The sequence below is a fragment of the Chrysemys picta genome, chromosome 1, assembly GCF_011386835.1.
Source record: "Chrysemys picta bellii isolate R12L10 chromosome 1, ASM1138683v2, whole genome shotgun sequence".
Classification (NCBI taxonomy): domain Eukaryota; kingdom Metazoa; phylum Chordata; order Testudines; family Emydidae; genus Chrysemys; species Chrysemys picta.
In genome coordinates, this window is record NC_088791.1 from 221,580,987 (window position 1) to 221,599,791 (window position 18,805).

Sequence of the window (18,805 nt, forward strand, 5' to 3'; positions counted from 1 at the left end):
AACCTTGTTATACTTTGTTGCTTCATGCTACTGCAAGCTCTCTTCTTCGCCAGGTCAATTATGGATTTTAACTGCAGTATTTGCAGTCTATCCACATCCTGGCTTTCTAGCCACTTAAGACCAATCTCTAACCCTACAACCGCATCAGCAGCTTTGGGCGATGGCTCCGAGGGTTCTTCATCACTATCCTCAGGGTTAGACACCAGGTGGTTGAGGGGCAACATTATGAATTATATCTACATCTCTAAGTCGTTCATAGGTTGGACACATAGCATCCACCTCCATCCACTCTTGAACATCAGCTATCCCACTTTGAGCCATAAGTTCCCTGTAGACTCGTTCTGACGCCATGGCCTCTTTTTCCATAAAACCTTCAAAGTTGTTCTCATCTTCGTCTTCTTCCTCATCTTGGTTGTCGTCGCTTTCAGTGACAACAGCACTTTTGAGACCACGATTCCAACATTTCTCTATCGTTGATGGAGTGATTCCTAGCCAGGCTGTCTCTCCTAAGTTAAATACATCCAGCAAATTCAATGCCTTGATTACATCCATTATACTACTATTGTCCTCAATTTTCTTTACTAAGGCTTTACGATAGTTCATTTTAAATGTGGCTATAATGCCTTGATCTTGGCTGTATTTTGGACATCGTATTCTTAGGGAGGTAGCTCACCTTTATCTTCCCATCTTTGCTGGTTAAGGTCTCAACTGGGGGGTGGGCGGGACAGTTGTCAAGTAGGAGCAATGTCTTTGGCTCCAGGTTTTGTCTGCATAGGTGGCTCCGGACAGCTGGTACAAAATATTTCTTAAACCATTCCTCGAAAATATCTGATGTCATCCAGGCATTTTTTGAATGGCAATAAATGAATGAAAGCGAATCCATGTTCTTGTGGTGGAAAGCCCTAGGTGACCTGGATTTGCCTATGCACAGAAGTTTAAGTTTACGTGAACCAGTTTTATTCACGCAGAAAAGCATTGTCACTCTCTCTTTTATCACCTTAAAACCTTCGGCCTTTTGTTCTTCGATCCTAGAAGCAAGTGTTCTATCCAGCAGCATACAGTAACATAAGCCAGTTTCATCAGCGTTCTAGATTTGCTCCGGAGCATAGCCACCCTCAATGAGGATCTCTTGTAATTTTAGCGGGTATCTGGCGCAAGCTTTTATATCTGCGGAGCGAGTCTCTCCTGAAATTGTGACTTGCCGAATGCCATGACTTTTTAAAAACTATTAAGCCATCCACTGCTAGCTTTAAATTTGTTACCTTGATGTGCAGAAGCGTCCTTGCCCGAGCGTCTAAAATTGAGATCCTTCTTCAATTTCTCAGTTTGTTTCCTTATAATGTCACCGGAAATTGGCGTGCCTTCGGAGCGTTGTTGGGTAAACCACGTAAATACTGCTCTATCTAGTTGGTTATCCAGGGCAATTCTTAGGCGCTTCCTTTCCAGGCCTTCACTTTCACCCAATTCAACTACCACTGACCGTAATTTTTCCACAGCTTTGATCCACCCTCTTAATGTTGATTCCCCCACTCCTAGTTCTTTTGAGATCTTCGCTTGGCTCATTCCTGATTTCAGTCTGTCCAAAGCTTCCAGTTTTTCTTTGGCTGTCCATGCCTTTCGTTTCCATGGCTGTGAACTGCTTGCCATCACGTCAATGGTATTTTAATACTGTATTAATGCAAACAATTTTTTAAAATTGTTTAGAAAACGTCAGCGCAGAGTTACAATGTTTCCAAAATACAACTAGTGAGACAACTTAAGCTTAGTCTATACTGCACACAATTTAGAAATGAGATTAAAACAGGCGGGATAGATGAGAACACCTAATGCAGGGGTTGGGAAATTTTTTGGCCCGAGAGCCACATCGGGGTTCAAAATTGTATGGAGAGCTAGGTAGGATCCCCAGGATCCATTGACTTTCAAGAAAAAAGATTGAGAAGCAGAGATATGTACAATACTACTTCCTCGGATTTCCATCAAGAGCAACTGAAATGTCTCAGGGGAGCACTGACTGACACGGAAAATAAAACCGATCAGCTTTGTGGGAGAGACTCCTTCTCTCTGCTAAGACTAGCCAGAAATGCTGTCTCCTGGGTCTCATCCTATCAGCTGGGTGGGAACTATTTACTTACATGAAGTGCTTTGACTGCCCAGGGGCTGCTAGCACTGCTGCTGGCTGCAGGGGGGGGGGGGGGGGGGGATTTCTAACTCTCACAGGCTCCCAGCTGCTCAGCCTGAGGGGGCATTTGAGAAACTCATTTAAAGACTCCCTCTGTGTGCGAAGGGGTAGGGCGGACAGAGCAATCCAGACAGCTCTCCCGCTCCAAGCCTCGGAGCAGCAGCAGCCCACACAAAAGGGGAATTTACATTTCCCACTGCCCAGAGCAGAGGGGAAGAGAGGAGCCGCTGATCCGAGAGCTCCTCAGGGACAGCCATATCAACTTCTTGCTCAGGAAGGAGTAAAAGCCTGCTCTGCCCTGGAAACGGACCATTTTTACCTGCTGTGGGAGGCGGCTTAGAAACTGCAGCCACACGCTGCTCATCTGTTTGCTCCATGCCAAAACAGCTGATAGGCGGCTGCACACCACAGTTGATTGCTTAGAAATTATCCCGGTGGGTGCCAGACACGCTGACGCGCTGATCCGCTGGAGCACGCAGCCTCGCTCCCCAGAGCGCTGCTTTACCGCACTCTATGCAAACCCATGTTATATCGGGTCGCTTTATATCAGGGTAGAGGTGTATCACTGAAAAATTGCTTACTTTATCATAAGAAATCAATTGGCATATAAATATTGCACTTGTATTTCAGTGCATAGTATATAGAGCACTATAAACAAGTAACTGTATGAAATTTTAGTTTGTACTGACTTCGCTAGTGCTTTTTATGTAGCCTGTTGTAAAACTAGGCAAATATCCAGATGAATTGAGGTTCCTGTGGAAGACCTGCATACCCCCAGGGGTACGCGTACCCCTGGTTGAGAACCACTGGAGTAGAGGATCCAGAAGCTGTAGTGAATGGCTTCATGTAGATAAGTGTGCAGTGATCACCATGCTGACAGATGAAGACATCATTTGCAAAGTGTTGAGGATGTCAAATGCCCAGGAAAATGAAATTAAGGAGGCAGACGAATCAGCACCCCCTGGCCCATTTGCGTCTGAGGCAGTACAAGGGTTAGAGACTGCTATTGCATGGATGGAAATACAGGATGTTGAGGCAGTAAACATCTTACAACTCTGTCAAATGCGGATGTTGGCTCATGGAGCTTCCATGCAACCAACATGGCAAAGCAAAATTGATGAAATATTATTCTTTTAGAACTGAGACTTAATGTTTAGAATTTTTATTTTTTTAATTGAACCAAAACTGAAAATGTGGTGATGCGCTTTTGAATGTTCCATTTCAATTTGGGATTTGTGGTTTTTTGTATTGTGTTCTTCAATAAACTAACAGTACAGGATGCATGTCACAAGTAGTTATTTTATTAATTAATTTAGCCAACACCTTTATCCAAAGTGATTTCATTAACTTACTCCAGCAGTTTATCGTTCTCATTTTGATTGTCCTTTCACTGTAATGACCCCCTGGCTATAATGGACAAAAGGCTTGACTCTCAACAGGTTTATTATAGTGAGGGTGTACTCAGCAGTGGCTCCAGGCACCAGCGCTCCCAGCGCCTGCCTGGGGCGGCAAGCCGCGGGGGAGGCGCCCTGCCGGTCGCCGTGAGGGCGGCAGTCAGGCTGCCTTCAGTGGTGTGCCTGCGGGAGGTCCGCCGATCCCGCGGTTTCAGCAGCAGGTACGCCGAAGCCGCGGGACCGGCGGACCTCCCGCAGGCGCGCCGCCGAATCCGCAGGAATAGGGACCTCCGTCAGGCAAGCCGCCAAAGGCGACCTGCCTGCAGTGCTTGGGGCGGCAAAAAAGCTAGAGCCACCCCTGGGTGTACTGTAGTTATTTTTTTAAAATGTGTCATGAAGCACCTACAGCAAGGATCGGTACACCTTGTATTGCATGTATTCACATCTGAACAAACATTACAAACAGAATGGAGTGTGCTCACTTAATGAGTACCTATTCAATATTTTGTTTTCTCCTCACTGTTCAGTGTGTAGCCCCATTCTGCACACTAAAAGAAGCAAGGGCTCTGGGGAAAAAATAGCAAGTGATCATGTAATTAAAGATTGAAGCATAATGCATATGCTTTTCAGGTCAGAAATAGGAATGTACAGGGAACCTTAATTCTGGAATTTTCTAACTTGTGTATGCTTGACTCTGCAAACTTAATGTTCTTTTAACATCGCTGTTTGGTGTGCAATTTCCTAAGTTTTTAAAGGAGGCAAAATGGTAAAACGGGAATCCCATCAGGGGGCATCATACTGATGTCCAGATTGGACAGCAGTAGGATTACAACATTCAGATCTACTACAGGTCTCTGTCACTTGAGCTAATAGACTAACTGATAGCAATGGTAGGTTGTCATCGTCTATGCGGACCAGCATTAGAGGCAGATGAGTCAGTGGGTTTCAATGATATTTGGTGACAGCCGAGGAACAGTGTGACTGCAGAATCTTGGGTTCCATTCTAAGCTCTTCGGCCTGTTCTCCCCTGCCCCCCACCCAAGCTTGACTAGTTCCACCCATCCCCTCCATCTGTCCCTGTGTCTTGTCTCTTCTCCTCCACTGGCTCCTCATCCCAGTCCCATTCTCCTTGCCTACCCAATCCCACTCTCCACACCTCAGGTTTCCCAACCCAGTCCCAGACTCCCCCATACCCCAGGATCTTCTCCCCACTCTCCAGTCCCAGTCTCACCAGACTCTTTGTCCTAATCTACTCCTTTCCCTCCCCTCTGGTCCAGCTTTTGTCCCCTTTACATTTGATTGACTGCTTCTTCCTCCATGCTACCTGGGCACCAGCAGGTGGGAGGGGTCATTGACAATACAGGAGACGGACGCTTTCTGCTGCCAATTCCAGTCCCCAGTCCCAACCCAGAGCACCCATTACAGGGAAGGTCTGGCTTCACTCCTGTAGCCCTGAGGAAAAAGGTTCATGCAATTTCACTCTGCAGGCATGGCACATGAACTCTGGTCAACACTAATAGCTATGAGAAGCTTGAGCACACTCTGAGGATGGAATCTCTGGAGATTAGCTGTTAAGCTCCACCAAGTCTCTACTGATCATATGCAAACTGAGAATTTTCAAAGGCCTATAACTCGGCCAAATATTTGGGAGAATTTTCATAGGGATGGGTAAGGCACATCCCTGAGAGAGGCCACCCTTCTGCAAATTTCAAGTCCCTGCTCCAAAGCATGGGGGGCACTAGAACTGTTCAAAGGAAAGGTTGCCAGAATTTTATAATAGACAAAACAATTTTTTCCTAGCCTCATTCTCAAAACCGTTTTGAATGAAATTCCGCCCCCCCCCCACACACACACACAAAAATTCACCCAAAGGCAGACACCCAACATATAAAATTTCAGCCCAAATGGTTGAAGTCTGACAAAGTTATAAGCAACTTAAGACAGCGCCTTATAATGGGAAGTGTCAAGCAACCTTAATGATAGGTGGTGCTACCGGCCCCACCTATAATAAAAATTAATTTCATGTTAGCACATGGGGGCATCAGTTTAGGCAGGGACAACAGTGACACACTTGCATCAAGTATTCGAATATCCAAGCGCAATTAAAATCAAACAAACATTATTTGTGCTGACCCTACTAATCTAGCTCTAAAGTGGACTTCTCTCAATCTCTCAGTAAAATTAAAATAAAATAAAAATGTATGAACAACTTCCAGCCATGGCCACCTAAAGTGAGCTCATAAGTGTTAAATAAGGATATTTCCCCCCAAGAACACAGTAAATGATGAATAAAGAAATCATCACAGCTTTGACTCGGTGCTCTTGTTGAGGTAAACACATGTTGCCCTAGCATGTGAGAACTTTGGGATAGGTCTGAAGGAGATTAGGAAAATGGTTCATAATATCACCATGTGCAAGAGCCCTGTAACGTTTCTTCTGAACAAAATCTTTGAAGTTAAAAACTTATTTTTATGCCCACCAGGAGAACTATTACACAAGGGAAAGAGAAGGAATAAGTGAAATGTAAAAAGGAGATACTGTACTGCCAAAGCTGAGAAATATCCTCAGAATGACAGAGAGATGGTTTAGTGGAAGAAAGAAAAGATTGTAGCACTTACAACAAGTAATCAATAATTTGTAAATAGTTATGTAGTTGGGGAAAGTTTGTTAAATGAAGTGTATTCATTTTTACTACATATAGAAAACAGTTTGTTATAACTTTTTAACTTTCTTTGTAGCCATTACTAAAATACTTCATTAAGATAGAACTCACATGAGACCAATAATGTAGTATATACTTTCTGTATGTATATACCTTTGGGAGAAGTATATTCTAGTCATTAGAGCAGCGGTTCTCAAACTGTGGGTCAGGACCTCAAAGTGAGTCATGACCCTGTTTTAATGGGGTCACCAGGACTGGCTTAGATTTGCTGGGGCCCAGGGCTGAAGCCTGAGCCCCTCAATGCAGGGCCAAAGCCCGAGGGCTTCAGCCCTAGGCAGTGGGACTCAGATTACAGGCCCTCTGCCTGAGGCTGAAGCTCTTGGGCTTTGGCCCAGCATGCCTGGGGCGCGGGCGGGCTCAGGCTTCAGTCCCCCCTGCTGGGGTCACGTAGTAATTTTATTGTCAGAAGGGGGTCATGATGCAATGAAGTTTGAGAACCCCTGGATTAGAGTATAGCACTGGGAGCCACTTTGCCTGCGTTCTCTTTCTCAATATACCAATGACTGTTGCTTACCAATGTACTTGAGCTAGCCACAACCTTTAAGCCTACTGACCCTCTTGGAAAATGAGAGTAATGTTCCCTTCACTCACAGCGTACAGAGGTTTGAGGCCACGTTTTTCACCTCTAATACACAACTATTTTGTAGGCACAAGCGTGAGCTGTTAGGTCATGTGTTTGCAAATCTCTGCAGCAATGTGCACACACAGATTTTAGGCTGAAATTAATGTTTTCATAGCATTTAGTGATCATCTAATTCAGAGGTGGCCAAACTCTGGCTCACGAGCCACATGCGGCTCTTTTACCATTAAAGAGCAGCTCGTGGAGCCCCCCCACTAACCCCCATTCTCCACCTACCAGGCTGGGTGGAAGGGGAGCTCGGGACCTCCGCCTTGCAGCGGAGTGGTGCAAGAGAGGCTTCTGCCCAGTGGGGAGGGAAGGGTCTTGGGGATTCTGCCCTGCAGGGCACACGTGTCAGGGCTCAGGGCTTCAGCAAGAGTGGAGCTCAAGCCACAAACCCTGGCAGGTGTTCCCCAGCTCTCGAACTTCGTAGATTGCCATATGTATCTCGGAGGGCCAGTAAGTTTGGCCACCCCTGCTCTAATTAGAGGTACCACAGAAGTGAAAAAGTATGTTTGCCTACAAGAAGGTTTTCTCACAACTAGCTGAAGATAGTCATGCAACATGTTAGTACCCTCAATGTTTACCTTCTCAAAGTTCAGTATTGAAGAAGTGAGGCAGCAAAAACTAATCAGATTGGATATGCAGCTCATTCCTTAGCCACTATTCAGCAATTTAATAAAGGATAAATTAGTCAGAATTTTCCTTGAGAGACGTATGATCTTCTGTCAGTTGTTTGTCTAATTCTCAGCGTCTTCAGTTTACACCCAAGTGCATACAAAGTTACTAGAAAGATTCAATAAAACCATCTACTGTGAAGACAAATGAGAAGTACAACAGCACAGAAATAGGAGAGCAAGAATGAAATCAGTAGCCACTTTTTTTCTGAAAATACTAAGCTAACAAGTCAGAATTTGTAACGGATATCCTAGATATACTTGGGTTTGAAAGTATTAGATGTTTAGTTGTTAAAACATCAGCAAATGTCTACTTCACTGTACACACACACAAGCCAACAAAAACATATTTCCATCAATCAAAATTTATAGACAAGAAAAGAAAAATACTGCTTGAAAAGCCGAGTTTAGGGATTTCACCTTGTGTATTTTGACATGTGATGCTGACAGTTTGTTTTAACAGTTATAAAGCTTTAACTTTTTGAATCAATGTTTGACATTAAATTGTGTGATCCCCTCCCCATAACGTCCCACAACTGTTAAAGCAAAAAAAAAAATAGAAAAAATTCTTAAAAATAGATATCCAATCAAAATAATAAAAATAATAGTTGAATTCTGAAAAGCCTAGATATATTATTGGAATAAAGTGACTTTAGTAGATGTATCGGGACCTAATTACTAATTAATCCATTTTGGATTGTTTATGTTTACACAATGTAATTTAGTGAGGATATAGAAAAGGGGCAAGATCCATTCCTTTGCACTAACATTACAACTATGTTTTGCATAGTTTAATCAAATTCAACTATTTGGTAACACTCTGTTTACCTCAACTTCTTACATAGAGATTCTGTTGACTCTCACTGAGTAATTTTACCTTAGGGATATCTTTCATGGTAGGTTTTTTTTAACCACACTAACCAGCCAAAGTGCTAGATGCAGCTTTATGCTACACCTATTTGCTTAGAATTTATAGCACTTGTGGCACTTTAGATTATTACTCCTGGTCAAATTCTGCACCAAAAAATTAAAAATTCTGCGTACTTTGTCAAAAGAATGCAATATAATCACACCAGATTCAATTATTTTGGTAATTTATTTAATCTACAATACAGAAAAAAGTCACAGTAACTATTCAGCATTTCCTAAACACATGAAAGTTAAGTTACAAGTACTTGGTAATCAATAGCCTGCATTCCAGTGAAAATCCTGTATTTTCATCTAAATTATAGTACAGAAAACTAAGTTTTCAAGTTTTTCTCACTTAGTAATTTCCTTCTGGCAGAATGAAAAACTTCTCTCTGCATCTGCAAAGTTTGAGACAGCATTTACATAATTCAAGGCCAGTTTGGCAATATTTAGAATTCTCTCTTTCACTGAAAGCCAAAACACTTGGAGGTCTACAAAAATAGGTTGACTTTGAATAGCTTCAGGCACAATCTTTTTTCTGTAGTTTTAGCTCTTATTCAGGTACCTCAGGAAAAAGAAAAGCCAACCAGGTATTGCTTGAAAATACTCAGTGTTCTGGAAGGATAAACATGATGAGGATCAAATAATTTACAAGCCTTCAGAAAATTCAGACCCGGTTGTCCAAATGACAAATATTTCTCAAGCTTTTCAGAAGCTTCATGGAATGCCTCTTTAAAAAGAGATCTAGACAGGCAAGTCTTTCAACAGGAGATAAGTTTTCGGCCTTCCTAAATTTGAAGAACTTGGAGGTGCTTTCTGAAAGAAGCTCTAGATAAGAACTAAAAATATATCTGCAATTCTTCCTGAAGGTCAAATGCTTTAATAGTGCAAGGCTTCCTGCTCTCAAATGCCAGATTCAAGCTGAGAACAACATTGCAGGATGTGCAAAATAATTTGTCCCCATCCGCATGCAGTTTTGTAGGGAATTCTCGAGCACGAGAAGCTAATATAGCCATTTTTGATGCACGACGTGACAGCTGTTCACATTGTGCAAAAGACCAAATATCCCTTTTTGTAACTTCATCCGGACCTGGCTGGCTACTTTGAGAAGTGCTTGGTTCGGTCTGTCCTGACATTTTATTGACTACTTGACAAATATTTTATTTGCCCCGCAAAAGTCTTTTTTTTAAAATGGGTAAGTAAAATAGATCCTGAGCTGTAATCTAACACCATTGTCCCACTGTGGCACAGGACAAAGGTGAGAAAGCAGAGATCTTACTAGCTGAGGACTCCCTTACTATCATTTACAATAAGGCTCCTTTAAAGGACCTTAAAATTTTTACATGTGTTTTATGCTCCTGGAGGAACTGACTAAGAATGGGAACAATTCACTAATAATAGAAACATTAACAACTATGCAGGCAGGCTGCTACATTTTCTGCTATGAGGGGACAAAGCCTGCATCACGCTTACCTCCAAACAACCTGAAGCCCTATTCCTCCACACCCAGCACACCACAAGAGCCAGCAAGAGGGACGTCTGATGTCTCCCCCGCGCTGATTTACATCTCCGCCAGCTGCTCCAAGTGCTTAAATAGATGCACCCGGGCTGCTGGGGAAGGTGTATGTGTGCCCCACAGATTCCTTTGCTTCCCCATTTTTCTGTGGGGAAGCAAAGAAATTGTGGGGGACATGAATTCTGTGTGCATGCGTGGCACAGAATTTCCCTAGGACTAGAGTATGCAGTTTTCTACAACTACTTGTAACAAGTAGGCACAAGAACAAATTTTCAGTGTTGTCCTAGACCACAATACTGCAAAGACTTGTGCCATGTTTAACTTCACTCACAGCAAACTTCACCATAACATCAATGGGACTACAAGTTAAGGCTCGTGGACCATCCTTACACACATCTCTTGTATTAGTTGAAGGGCTCAAGCATGCAATTATTACTCAAGGAAACTCAAAATCAGGGAGATATCTGAAATACTCGGATACATTGTATGTTCCAAGCAGCATTAGCATTGATGAGGAATTTTAATCAAAATGTTAAAATGTAGAAGAAACCTGTGGTGGAACAGGAAAAAAAAGGGAGAGATGCAAATATTTGAAGACAGATTAAAGTACAGGCCTTACAGGTCCAATCATAGGATCCACCTTAAGTTACATAATTAAAAAGGTTTTTAATTAAAAACAAAACTAAGGTAACATTTTCAGAAGTGTTTAGGTTCTATTTCAAGAGTGACTTAGGCAATTTGGAGTCTAAATCCCCAATGAGACTCAGGCGCTTAAGTGCCTAGTTCACTTTTGAAAATAGCACAGAGTCCAAAGTCATTTAAGGCAACTAGGTGCCTTACTCCCATTTAAATTAATGGGAGTTAGACACCTTAGGTGCTTTTGAAAAAAAAATCTCACAAGGCACCTAATACCTTTAAAATCTTGCCTTTTGTACTCTGAGAATCTTATTCATTTTACAAATGATAGTATTTTGATATACCCATGAGAAGCACAATAGATTATTTTAGTTCAAGTTTACAGATGAGTAATTTCAGGCACAAATGTTCAGACATTTGGTGCAGATGCAGAAATAGAACCTTTTGACTTGTGCTCCAATCCAGTGTTTCCCAAAGTATGGGGCATGCCTTCATGGGAAATTAGTTGGCTTGGGGGAGGGGAAAGCAGAGAGCTCTCATCTGTTCTTCACTTTTGTTTTTAAATAAATAAAGTCGCTACCCATTAAGACTGCAAAGAAAGCCGTCAAAAATGGGGTGCTCATATTTCACTACACACTTCTTTTCTATATGCAAGGCTTCTGTTCCATCACCACTCCAAGTATTCTTACTTATTTACAGGCCCAAATTAAGGCAATCCAGGATTTTAGGCACATTTTGACACAGGACCTTCCTGTGGCCTAGCCCCACATTTAGTGGCAGGATTGCCCTCCTTCAGCTTTCATGATTGTACATGGTTCCAAATGAGCTGTGTGGTTGACCAGTCCCTAGTTCGTGGTTCTACTGTACTATAAAGTGGGTGCACAACTGGTTGAAAGACCATACTCTAAGAGTAGTTATCAATGGTCCACTGTCAAACGGGGAGGATGTATCAAGTGGGGTCCCACAGGGGTCAGCCCTGAGTCCAGTACTATTCAATATTTTCATTACTGACTTGGATACTGGAGTGGAGAATATATTTATAAAATCTGTGAATGACACTAAAATAGGTGGGGTTGCAAGCACTTCCAAGGATGGGTTTAGAATTCAAAGTGACCTTCACAAATTGGAGAATTAGTCTGAAATCAACAAAATAAAAAATTCAAAAGAGACAAGTGTCAAGTACTACACTTAAGGAGAAAAAAAAAGCAAATGCACAAATATAAATTGGGGAATAACTGGCTAGGCCAATGATCCCCAAACTTTTTTGTCCACCTCCCTCCCCCTTTCCTGGTCCAGGAGCAAGGGCCACAAAGTGGGAGCGGGGACAGAGCTGGGAGCTGTGGCCAAGAGCAAAGCCACAGCTAGGGTAAGGGCCGGGAGCTGGTGGCTGAGACCGGGGCCAGACCTGGGGCTGGGGCTGGAGAGGAGCTGGGGGCAGAGCAGGTCTCAGTAGCGGTTCCTCCTTGCCCCCCCACGGAGGCTGGTCCAGGCCTCGCCACACCAAACATTCCTCCATGCTCCCCCCAGGACAGCATGCTCCACAGTTTGGGGACCACTGGGCTAGGCAGATGTACTGCTAAAAGGGTCTAGGGGTTATAGTGGATCACAAAGTAAATACAAGTCAACAATGTGATGCAACTGGAGGGAAAAAAAGACAGCTATTCTGGGGTGTATTAACAGAAGTGATCTATGTAACAGGTGAGAGATAACTGTTCCACTCTAGTTGGCACTGGTGAGGCCACAGCTGGAGTACTATGTCCAATTGCAGGCGCCACACTTTAGGAAAGATGTATACAAATTGGAGAGCAACAAGATGTATACAGAAGGAGAGCAACAAAAATGATTAAAGGCTTAGAAAACCCGATCTATGACAAAAGGTTAAAAACCTGGCCATTTTTAGTCTTGAGAAAAGAAGACTGAGGGGGAATCTGATCACAGTCTTCAAATACATTAAGGGCTGTTGTACGAAGGACGCTTATCAATTGTTCTCCATGCCCACTGAAGGTAGGACAAAAAGAAACATGCTTAATCTACCGCAAGGAAGATTTAGGTTAGGTATATAAGGGAAAAAATAAATAAAAATAAACCCACTTAATGATATATGTAGTTAAGCTCTAGAATAGGCTTCCAAGGGAGGTTGTGGAATCCTCATCATTGAAGGTTTTAAGACTCGATTGGACAAGTATCTGTCAGGCATTCTCTAGGTTTACTTGGTCCTGCCTCAGAGAAAGGGGCTGGACTAGATGACCTTTCAAGATCCCTTCAGGCTCTACCTCACAGAATTCTATACTATGCAAACTCATAGCTATTTAGTCAGAAAATCCACTATAACAGATACAATCAATCAATAGGACTTTACAGCGTGAGTCTAAGGGCATGGCTACACTTGCAGATGTAGAGCGCTGGGAGTTAAACCAGCCTTCGGAGAACGCAGCAGGGAAAACGCTGTAAACACGGTCAGCTGCAAATGCACTGGCATGGCCACATGAGCATCTCCTGCAACGCCACAAAGAGCAGTGCATTGTGGTAGCTATCCCAGCGTGCAAGTGGCTGCACCATTCTTTTCAAATGGGGGGGGAGTGGAGGGTGACAGGGAGTGTGTTTTGTGTATGTGGGGGGAGAGAGAGGGTTTTTTTTTTTTTGGAGGAACTGAGCGCGTGTCAGCATGCTATCTTGTAAGTTAAGACGGCAGCAGACCGCCCCCTCTCCCTCCCCTCTCTTACACACACTCACAGCAAGCAACATTCCACACTAATGGGTTGCTTTGTCCCAGGGTAGATAAGCATGCCGACTGTCAAAAACGGAGCTTTGAAAGAGCATATCTGCATTCCTACAGACAATTCCAAAACAATGACAAGAGTGGTCACTTGACTTAAGGGGATTATGGGACGTTTCTGGAGGCCGATCATTGCGCAGTAATACAACACTTTATTCACACTGACACTGGGGTGTTTCAGCCGAGGCGCAGCAAGCATTATGCTTCTTGTGGAGGTGGATTACCAGGAGCACTCCAGCTGCAGAGTCCAGGCGCTCTAAATGCCTTGCCAGTGTGGACGGGTCATGAGTTAGGGCACCTGGGACTGCTTTACTGCGCTCTAACTTTCAAGTGTAGACAAGCCCTTAGCCAAGCCAGCGCTTTAATGTGGCTGTGTAGTTGCAGCACCAGCAAAAAAAGAGGGGAATAACTACCAGCACTAGTGCACTGTCTACACTACCACTTTTCAGCGCTGAAACTTGCAGTGCCCAGGGGGGTGTTTTTTCCAGTGAGAAAGTTGCAGCACTGTAAAGTGGCAGTGTAGACAAGGCCTAAGATGATGTTCTCCCGTGAGGGCATTCTCTGCCACATACTCACAACTGTTAATTTAACAGCTGTAGATAATTTACCTACAAGTTGACAGCAGGATGATTCTTATACCTTCCCTCTAAAAGCGAGGATAGAGAAAGGCCAGCAGCATCCTTCTTGGAGACAAACTTAAGAATGGGGCAAAACAAAACAGCAGCCAATAACGAAAAATACTAGGCTCTTTTTGGGAGGAACAGATGTTCATTTAGGGGACGCCTACATACCACACAGCAATGGGGGGTGGGGTGGGGAGTGTCATCAAAACAGCATCACACACAACTCTTAAATACAATTTCTTCTCCTCCCTGCCTCCCCTCCCCCAAATATCAAGATGCTGTAACAGATCTAAGCAACGGTGTGATTTTAGTCACCTCATCATAGAATATCAGGGTTGGAAGCAGGGCTGGCTTTAGCAAGAGCGGGGCCCCATTCCTGGGGGCGGGGCTTACCGGCAAGCCCCGGCCCCCGGAATCGGGCTGCGCGGAGCTGCTGGGGCCAGTGCGCTCGGCCGGAACCGGGTCCGCCACCTGAGCTGGGTCTGAGCCGTCGGGGGTGCTCAGCCAGCACTGCTCGGCCAGGGCCGGAGCCTGTGCCCCAAGCCGGGCTGGAGCCAGTACACTTGGCCGGTGCCTGATCCGGCACGCTCGGCCAGAACCGGGGCCGGCGCCCTGGGGCCCAAGCCAGGCCGGAGCCGCTGGAGCCGGGTCCGGCGCACTCGGCCGGAACCAGGGCCAGCGCCCCGGGGCCAGAGCCGCTTGGCCGGGCTGGGGCCGGAGGGAGCCGCTCAGCCAGGACCAGCTGGACCGCGCCACGCCTCCCCGGAGCCCTCCTCACGCTCCCCTCCACCCCAGCTTACCTGCTGCTGCCCGCCTGCTCCTGCTTGTTTTCAGACTTCCCGCGAACATCTGATTCACGGGAAGCAGGGGAGGGGGAGGAGCAGGGGAGAAGGGGGAGCATTCAGGGGAGGGGAGAAGGGGGAAGTGAGCTGTGGGAAGGCTGGACAGCTGCAGGGCCCTTTTAGGTGCAGGGCCCGATTCAGCCGAATTAGCTGAATCGGCCTAAAGCTGGCCCTGGTTGGAAGGGGCCTCAGACAGTCATCTAGTCCAACCCCCTGCTCAAAGCAGGACCCATCCCCAGACAGATTTTTACCCCATCCATAAATGGCCCCCTCAAGGATTGAGCTCACAACCCTGGGTTTAGCAGGCCAATGCTCAAACCATCAGTGCCCTTCAAGCTAAAAGGCTTTATTGTTCAGCCTTCTTGGCGATAATTTTTAAGTGCCCCAGCTCAGGGCTGCCGGCTGGATAACGCGGTTCCCACCGCGGAGGGAGCGTGGCGGGTTGGTACATAAACACAAGGCGGCTCAACGCAAGAGATGGTGCCCGCGCTGGGTGGGGGAGGGGCAGCCCGGCAAAGGCTCAGGTGGCGGCGCCGAGGCAGGGGTCAGGCTCAGCGGGGCGGGGGCCGCCCGCACGGGGGAGCGGCCTGACCGGGGCCCCTGTGGCCCCACGCCGGGGTGCGGGGGGGGGTGCGGACAGCGCTCTGGGGAGCTGGCCTGGAACCCGAACGCGGGGGCGGGGCCAGTGACGCAGCGGAGAGCAGGTAACGCGGGCCCTGCCCCCACCCCAAGAGCGGCCCCACTTCATTAACACCCCCCCGATGCCTGCCCGCGTCACCTGGTTTCCTGGTTGCTGAATTTCTTGGTCACCACCTTGCCCAGCTCCAGGCCCAGCCGCTCGGCCACGCGCTGGGACAGGTCCTGGTGCGAGCTGCCGCTGAAGAGCACGATGTTGGGCATGGCCGCGGCGGCGGCAGAGCTCGAGCTGAGGCTCCGCAGCAGAAGCGGAAAGAGAGAGAGCGCGGGCGCGCGCGCGGGCTCCGGGTCAAATAACAGGCGGTCCCGGGCCCGCCCCCTGCCTGCGCGCCGGGAGAAGGAGGGGGCGGGGCGGAGCGGAGCCCGCCCACTTCCCGGTTCACCAATACGGCAGGTGGGGCACGTGACGGGGAGCCTGGGCATGGTGACAGTTGGAATGAGAGAGGCGGTTGGGGGAGGCGGTTGGGGGTGGCCAGGTTGGCTGACAATCAGGGGGGCTTGGGGCCCAGGAGAGCCCCCGGGGGGCAGCAGAGGGGAGCTGGGAGGATGCGAACCCAATAGGGTGACCAGACAGCAAGTGTGAAAAATCAGGACAGGCGGTGGGGGGTAATAGGAGCCTATATAAGAAAAAGACCCAAAAAATCAGGACTGTCCCTATAAAATCAGGACATCTGGTCACCCTAGAACCCAAGATCCCAGCATCAGCCCGGGTCATCTCAGCACATGGCCCAGCCTTTGCCCTGGCACGGAAGTGCACCATTATCCCATGCAAAGGTTGGGCATGAGTTGAGGAGCGCTATGGAACAGCAGCCTAGTGCCAGCAATGTACAGGCCTGGCAGGGGACATTATAATCACTGGGGCCCAACCCTTCCCCTTTCACTGTATTTACACAGACAGTTTGGGGTCCATGGTACAATCGTTCCCCTTCTCGCCATCTCTGAACGTAGGAACTGTTATTTATCTGCATTGGTGACGCAAGGGGACAGGGCCATCATTCCCTCACCCGCATGCATCTCCTTCACGCTCAGATGAGAGGGATCCACTTGTGCGAAGACATCTCCCGCACTTGTAGCTTTGTGTTTTGAGTGATGCCATCAACTCGAATGCTAGTCATTAAAAATAATAAAAGTTTGAAGTAGTCTGAGGTGCTGCACCTGCCCTGCCAGTTTTTCTAGGTTTATAATCAGATTTTCTGTTTTTTAAAAAGTATTTCTCTCTCCCCTTCTGCTGTGTGAAATGGCCACGCTGCCAGAGGGATTATACACACAAAATGCAGAAAGTAAAGAAGAGAAAAAAGTATGTTTGCTTATCTTTCAGTTACAGTATTACTTGTAACAACAATATGTAAAAAAAAATCCAGATATAGTAGTGAAAACATTATCTACTATCTGTTCTTATTAATTTAATCTGGTCGTGTCAGGTTCCTGGGAGTTTGAATGACCTACAATTTTATTTAATTATAAATCTATTTTGGTAGTTTTAAAAACATATTAGTCTTTGTTATCTAATGCATCTTTGCTTCCCTTTCACTCAGCACTGTCCATGATTTCAATGGATAGTAATGTTAAGCTCCTGTAAAAGTGCTTGCAGGAGCAGGATAAACTGTAATATTCCATATTTATGAAGTCTCAATATTAGGGCTGGTCAAAAATTTTCCATCATAATTGTTTCTGAGCAGAAAATTGGATTTTTTGACAGCAGGGCTTATAGCTGTCATCCCCACTCGTCCCCACGCTGACAGCCCAAGGTGTGAGCTGAGTGCTGGGCTAACAGCTCAGGCTGTTAGCACTGGAGCAGATAGAGGGCCAGCTGTGAGCACCAGGGCTGCGGGACTCCAGCTATCAGTACCCCATATGCTCCACTTCAGTCCATGGGAGCACTCCTGGTGAGGACACACACCATCAACAGAAGGAGCGTAGTGTGGATGTGAACCACTGCTTTAATTACTGTGATGGCTTTATGTCAATTTAAGTCAACTTAATTTTGTAGTGTACTGAAGCCCTCAGATGGATATAGGAAAAGAAACCGTCTTTCAATGAAAAAAGTTTTATTTTAGCTAGTTCCTCCTTTCTCCCAACCCCTGAAAGCAGAGAGATTCTTACCTGATGTGGGACATAAGAATTTTTCTCTTTCCTTGATCAAGAGAGATTCCTATTTCCTGATAATTAGCCCAGTAGTAGACCCCAGTCAGTTCAGCTGTGGCTAATTTAAGGAACCACAGTTACAGCAATTACCAACTAGCAGAACTGGGGCAATATAGGTAATTCTGCTGTGGAAAAGTATTGCTGCAGAAACCTGTTGCTATCTTCAAGACAGAGTTCTAGTAATGTAGGGTAGTGAAGATAAGTTTCTCCTAAGAATTCAGGAGCTGAAGTCAGAATCCTGAGGTAATCTGATTTCTAGGAAACTGTAAACTATTTTTGTTTTTCTATTGTTTTTTTCCCCTTTCACCCATTTTACCTTCACTTGCTGTGAACCAACATTTTGCAAATTTTTCCTGGTAAGTCAGCAGTGACATTCCTCTTTCCAATTTCCTCAAAATAAAACTGTTATACTCTGAGAAATGACTTATCTCATAGAACTGGAAGGGACCCCAAAAGGTTATTGAGTCCAGCCCCCTGCCTTCTCTAGCAGGACCAAGTACTGATTTTTGCCCCAGATCCCTAAATGGCCCCCTCAAGGACTGAACTCACAATCCTGGGTTTAGCAGGCCAATGCTCAAACCACAAAATGTCCCTGTGGGTTTCCAGATTTATTGTCTCACAATGAATTCTGGTCAAAATTTGCTCTTATTGTAAATAACAATTTTTATTTTTTTTTAAAGTGTCAGCCTTTTCAGTGAGGCCTGGAAACTAAATGTCAAGTTGGTTCTTTCCTGCCTGTCACAGTTATCTCTTGTAAAAGATTCTGTGGGCCAAATTCTGCCCTCATTTGCAGAACTGCCAACCCCAAATGTTCATGAATCATGCCACAGATAGAGTTATGAAATTGATTTAAAATTTGTGAGATTTAAAATAAAAGATAATTAGGATCCTTTTTATTTGCATTGAGTTACCAGGGTACACTTGGGTCATATTTTCAATCTTTTCTCTCCAACCTTGAAGCTCGAAACTTCTTTTTTTCTTTTTTTTAATGAAAGCAGAGATTTTCACCTAATCACTTTTCTCTTGAAACTGAAGCTTTTAAAGGTAAACATCAAATATTGTGAAATTTGT

The 18,805-nt window shown here is 45.4% G+C and overlaps 1 protein-coding gene and 1 long non-coding RNA gene across 3 annotated transcripts in view; one reads left to right on the top strand and one right to left on the bottom strand.

Annotated features, from left to right (window-relative positions):
- The window catches only part of PRPS2 (phosphoribosyl pyrophosphate synthetase 2), a 41,673-nt gene extending 25,759 nt beyond the window's left edge, over nucleotides 1–15,914 (bottom strand). The window contains exon 1 of one of the 2 annotated variants that reach the window (XM_065580658.1): nucleotides 15,672–15,914. Coding sequence is in view for 1 of the 2 variants with exons in the window: in XM_065580657.1 (XP_065436729.1) it covers nucleotides 15,672–15,793 (122 nt within the window). In the remaining variant the exon portion in view is untranslated. The remainder of the gene's footprint in view (nucleotides 1–15,671) is intronic. The other variant, XM_065580657.1, reaches the window with a different exon arrangement.
- LOC135980750 (uncharacterized) lies at nucleotides 6,924–7,526 on the top strand. Its single transcript, XR_010597642.1, has 2 exons — nucleotides 6,924–7,057; nucleotides 7,405–7,526. It is a non-coding gene; the product is annotated as an uncharacterized LOC135980750 (long non-coding RNA).
- Nucleotides 15,915–18,805: the final 2,891 nt, after the last annotated feature.